The sequence below is a fragment of the Curcuma longa genome, chromosome 8 (assembly GCF_044706935.1).
Source record: "Curcuma longa cultivar G26 ecotype Majalengka, Jawa Barat chromosome 8, ITB_CL_G26_1.1, whole genome shotgun sequence".
Lineage (NCBI taxonomy): Eukaryota > Viridiplantae > Streptophyta > Magnoliopsida > Zingiberales > Zingiberaceae > Curcuma > Curcuma longa.
In genome coordinates this window covers 1,156,752-1,162,632 of record NC_133868.1, presented here as the reverse complement: position 1 = coordinate 1,162,632, position 5,881 = coordinate 1,156,752, and the positions used below count along the sequence as shown (strand labels likewise).

At 40.2% G+C, this 5,881-nt stretch overlaps 1 protein-coding gene across 1 annotated transcript; it reads left to right on the top strand.

Annotated features, from left to right (window-relative positions):
* The first annotated feature begins 1,941 nt into the window (after positions 1 to 1,941).
* On the top strand, positions 1,942 to 3,845 carry LOC141833320 (BAG family molecular chaperone regulator 1-like). The gene is made up of 4 exons (XM_074720732.1): positions 1,942 to 2,476; positions 2,581 to 2,837; positions 2,969 to 3,115; positions 3,223 to 3,845. Exons 1-4 carry the CDS (start codon positions 2,248 to 2,250, stop codon positions 3,550 to 3,552), a joined length of 963 nt encoding a protein of 320 aa, XP_074576833.1. The 5' UTR covers positions 1,942 to 2,247; the 3' UTR covers positions 3,553 to 3,845.
* Positions 3,846 to 5,881: the final 2,036 nt, after the last annotated feature.

Genomic DNA, 5,881 nt, shown 5'->3' with positions numbered 1-5,881 from the left:
TCATAACTTTGAGGTTAGTTTACCAATTAACTCAATTACTAATCAACTAGTCAAACCTTAAATGCTGAATCACTTTGAGATAATAAATTTCTCAACAATTAGTTGACTATTAATACAAGTCAACTAATAACCTAACGACAACCACCTTTAATATTGAGCTACCTACATTATATTCTACCATTGCCATACAGGTAACTCAATACCCACATCTCATCAAAATTTTATTATCAATGCTTCCCTTTGCCTCTCAGCTATTTCTCATTAGGTTATTATTCTCTTAGATGTAAATGAGCTCTCAATTGCTCCACATATCATCTTTCATCTTTCGCTTACCTAATTTGCCCCCATTGACTGTAGTCTTGTTCCCTTGATGTTCTTCATTCTTTAGTTTTTTATTCTGCCTCATTCAACTTTCTCCAAACTTTATTAACTATGAGTTATCGAGCTACTTCTGAATTACTCTAACACCACCTCAATGTTTCTTGTCTCATGATCCTTCAAATATCTCTTACTATCCTTTTTATCTCAATGAACTTTGAGCGTGCCATTTTGGCCATGCCAAGCCAACATCCATATATTACTCAACCCCATCATACCATGAGCTTTCTAAGATTCATGTGTTCTCCATAAGTATTTGCACACTCAAACAAACATACTAAATAGAAGCAAGGTCAAATCCAAACATAAAAAATTAAAATCACATCAAAACCATTTGAGACATGATTCCACCTAACATAACATTTTAGCAAAAAAGTGAAATCCGCCATCCTAACGGCCCCATATAGTTGGTCCCACGATCATTTATGAGGAAGTAAATAGAGAAACTACAGTTGACCACGACGGAGGAGGATATTATAGAACATTTAAGCAAACATCAAAATGCATCACTACCCATGCACATAACCTATTTTTTAATTGGTTGAATCATAGAGCACAAGCTAGGTAATAATGATACACCCGACCAAACATACCCAAAACTCGGCTACGTTTCTCGATGTACTTTCGTGTAATACTTAAGGCTCTCCACTAAGTGTGGTGTAGTAGTAAATTACTTAGGATGCAAATAAGAACATCAAAGTTCGAATCCCAATGTGGATGATTTTGAAAAATTAATTTTGAATGTGTATAAATTATATTTTAAATTTATCCAATAGATAAATTAAAAGAAAAGACTATTATCTATCTTTAAAATTAATAGGGCAAAATTTGAATGCGTAAATAATTTAGTTTTTATATAAGCTTCAATTGATGAAGCCTCAATATTTAATCTTCCTATTCGTTACCCCAGCTGAAGAAAAGGAAAGTTTATGCTTTAGATATAGCCTATCACTATAGACAGCTCTTCATCCGACGGCAAGAAATGGTAATCTAGTTGATGTTCTACCAACCCATCGCATCCCACGCGAGGCGAAAGATGAGCATCACCTTCTCTAACGTCCTGTCCTGTTCTGTGATGCAAACGACGTGCCAACGACGTCCTCATATGATCCCCGTTTATTCTTACATCCAATTAATAATAATTTATGACTCGACCGTCCACCTCAAAAATGTTTTGCTCGTTTTTTCCAATTAGATTTGAACCTCCCCTTCTGGCTCGTGAAGAATTGTAGGTATTATTTCCTGTCCTGCTTGTCTGCCGTCTAGCGGTGGGGCCCTGCCAAGCAGCCACGCTGTCCGGGGTACCATCCCTCTCGGCGCGACGATGCCGTCGGATCAGAGGGGGCGGCCGTGGACTGGCTACGGAACTGTCGGCGGTGCCCGGCCCCACCTGACCTACTTCTGCTCAATTTGAATGCCGTTACGACCTCCCACTGCCCGTCCTGTGACGGATATGATAAGGCGTTTCCGGTTCCGGATTCGTACGGAGCGGCAGTGGATTGCTTGAAACTGGAGGTCCAATTCCTACCGAGTTGCTCCTTTGTTTTCTCTCCTTCCCCGCTCTCGCGATATTGTGTCCTACATTTATTCCCTTTTTTTTTTCTTGGGTAGAACTACAGTTGTTATTTTGCTGCCTCACGATTTCTTTAGTGATTCATTTATAAATACTTGATCCTTTCCCATTTCTACTCCTCGTTCCTCCATTAACAATCCGTCTTCTTTCTTCCTTTCTTCCTCTCCCCCTCCTCCGTTCCTCGACGCACGAATTTACAGCTCGAGATCTCGATTTCTGGAAGAAATCTCAGCGAGCAGCAGCCCCCAGCTTGCTTCTTTGTGGATCCTCCGGGTTCCCAAGTTACAGAGAGAAAAATGCGGACGAGAACAGGCGGGAGGGTGGCAAAGACGATGACAGCGTTTAGTCCGGTGAAGGAAGAGAAGGTGGAGGCGGAGAAATGGGAGGTGAGGCCCGGCGGGATGCTGGTTCAGATGCGCAATGCATACGGCGACGCTGTCGGCGTACCTGTCCCCACCATCCGCGTCAAGGTCAAATACGGTGCCGCCTACCACGAGATTTACATCAGTGCCCAGGCCACCTTTGGTAAGAACCTGATCCGCCTAATCTCATCCCTTTCTTATTACAGTTTGGTTTTGATTCACGCAAGCAAGGTGGTAGATCATTTGTCTGAGTGAATTCTGTAACAGGGGAGATGAAGAAGGAGCTATCGGCCAGGACGGGGCTGCATCCGCTGGACATGAAGCTGATGTACAAGGAAAAGGAGAGGGCATCGGCGACTTTCCTTGATGCTGTCGGTGTCAAGGACATGTCTAAAATGCTGTTGATGGAGGACCCGATGGCGAAGGCAAAGCGTCTCCTCGAGATGCGCAAGACGGACAAAATTGACAAGGCCGCAAAGTCCGTCTCCGCAATCCGCCTCGAGGTCGACCGTCTCGCCTCCAAGGTATTTATTTTATTACACTCTCCTCCCAACTCCCACTGCCACCCCCACCCCCACCCCCACACCCCCACCCCCACAACCATCGACAACTATATCCTTCCTCAACTCCAATCTCAACCCCGATCCTGGCGCAGGTGACGGCGCTGGAGGAGATTGTGAACAAAGGCGAACGAATCGTGGTGAATGACGTCTCCAATCTCATCGATTGCCTGATGAATGAGCTGATTAAGATGGAGGCCATCGACGCCGACGGAGATGTGATGCAGCAGAAGAGTCTGCAGGTTATATAAGTTTCGCACTCCTTTAACTGTCAAAAGAAAGTTCACACTTTTGTGGATTTCTTAGTTCCTTTTTTGATCTAACTGACTTGTTCTTTCCTGGAGCACAGATTAAGAGAGTGCAGAAATACGTGGAAATACTCGACTTGATCAAGATCCACAACGTTCAACTGAACAAAGAGAAGCCCCTATCTCCACCGCAGACACTCCATCCGTCGCACCAGCGTCCTACGCAGCTCGTCCAACAGCAGCAACCATTTCTGCATTCGATTCAGTCCCAATACCAGCAACAAATGCAACAACCGCGCAACCCTTTTCTACAGCAAAATCACCACCAGCAGCATCCGACTCTTTCTCATTCAGAGTTCTGGGAACCGTTCGACCTATTGACGCCGCCCACCTCCACGGCCCACGCCAGCATCAATTGGGAGCTGTTTTGAGTTACCGATAACCTTGGAATATTCAACAATGCAGTGATTGCTCGGTCGAGTGCTGGACATCAGATTCTGCTCTACTAGTAATTACATATTCTCTCTGTGTGTGTATGTGTATGTGTCTGTCTACTCAGGGAAGGAATTCATTCAGAGATCCATGCATGATAAATAAATGGATGCGCTGAATGATCTTTGATGAGTTCGGTCTATCATTTGAAGGGTACATACCGGGTCACTTGGCATCCTATTCATACTGCATGCAATGGTTATTGGATTTTACATTTGAGATTGAGCAAGTGATGGGCAGTTGATGCAATTTAATGGATGTTGCCTCTCCAGTTCACTAAAAAAAAAGCAACAAATTTAGGACGAATTTAACAAAGAATTTCATAAATAATTTCATTTATTTTTATGATGAATTTTACGATGAAATAATTGTCGACGTGAATAAATCATCATCATCAAATTCTACAATAAAAAATTAAAATTTTATCATAAAATTTCATAATAAATAATTTTTTTGTTATAAAAATCATCATCAATTGACAACGAATTTAAACTTTCGTCATCAAATGGTGATACATAGTAATTTACTATATGTTTGTGACGAATCTATTTTTGTTACAAAACGTAATTTTTTTCCGAATATCCTCTCCATTTCTACATTTTATCATGTATACAAACAATCTTTACAAATAATACAATCAAACATGCTTATGTTAAATTAACGTACACAATTTCAATTCATACATCACAATATATCTATATACATACAACATAATAACTTACATAATATTCACAATAAATACAAAATGATCTCAAACATTTAACGATATAATTTCAACTTAAATACATACACAATTCTATCATATCATATTCATACACCACACAACAATACAAACACAAAACAATTCAACTTAAATAATCTCAACCCATCATATACAAAAAAAAAATCCAACATTCAATCTAACATTCGTAAAGTTCAACAAGTTATTATATCTAAACGAGAACATCCATATCAAACAGTTTCAAGACGAGGGAAAGATATAAAAAGCAATCATCGTTGTCATCTTTTTCCTCGGGAGATACTTCCTTCTTCTTTCATATTTCTTCTCTTCTTGCATCAAAAAACAAAGAAAAAATATGATTATTAAAAGTACAGAAAATCCTATAAACTAATAAAAGAAAGACTTATTTATTCTGATATGAATTTTTGAATTCTACCACCTTCTTTGACCTCACAAATCCTGTTCGAAATAAATTAACTGTTAGATTTGATGGAATCCATATATATCTCTATAACGGTACGATATTGTTCACTTTGGGCCCATGCCCTTATGGTTTTATTTTTGGGTTTTATCTAAAAGGTCTCGTATCAATAATATATTTTTCATCTTATAACCCTAGGATCTTTTTCATGTATTTTCAAAGTGGGCCTTTGATTGTATCCCAATAATCTACCCCTCAAAAAAAGGACCACTAGGAGCTCCTCCTTTACGGTCCCAACGGGCCTGCCCCCTTAACAGTCCCAACAGACTCCTTAATAGGAGCCTCTACCACATGGATCCGCTCTGATATCACTATTAAATACTAGAAATTTACGTCTTGAAATTGAAAATGGACTTCAATGTAAGATACTAGAAATTTTATGGTTAGGATTAACTAATTAAAGGTTGAGTTTTAATTGGGCTAGATTAAGTGGGTCGGATCTAGAATTAGGTTAAACACGTAAATCATTAAAGTTGAAACCATTAGGTTATTGAATGTAAGATACGAGAAATTCTGCTAGTGGGGGAAAATGGAACCCGTCTTATGAAGACTAATTAAACGAAACTGATTTGGGTCAAATCAGAGATTGTTTAGTTAGTGAACCAAACAATTCAATTTTAAACCAAATTGAACTAACTTGATTTGGTTCGTGATAGAAGAGATTTTATCAAAATAGAAAAGGTGAGGAACTTCGTCTTGAGAAGATAAATTGAACAAAACTGATTTGGGTCAAATCAGAGATCGTTTGGTTAGTGAATCAAGATCAAATCCGATTTGCTACAGTAGAGATCTGAACTAAACCCGATCCGGTTCAATATGAATTAGGTTTTTGAGTTTTGTTTTGGTTTTTGGCAGCCGCATGAGGGTGGGGTTACTGTAGCTCCTCTTTAAAACGGGAATTGCGATCCCTGGCCGTGCCACGTCTCCCTCCCCCGCAATCGCCCTGATTCCATCATCAATGCCACCGTCACCCTCCTCCTGTCCAATTATGACTTCGAGGGCCATAAGATCGGACACCCCATCACTTATTCCGGCACGCGCCACCCCGCACTCTAGCTCCCCGACG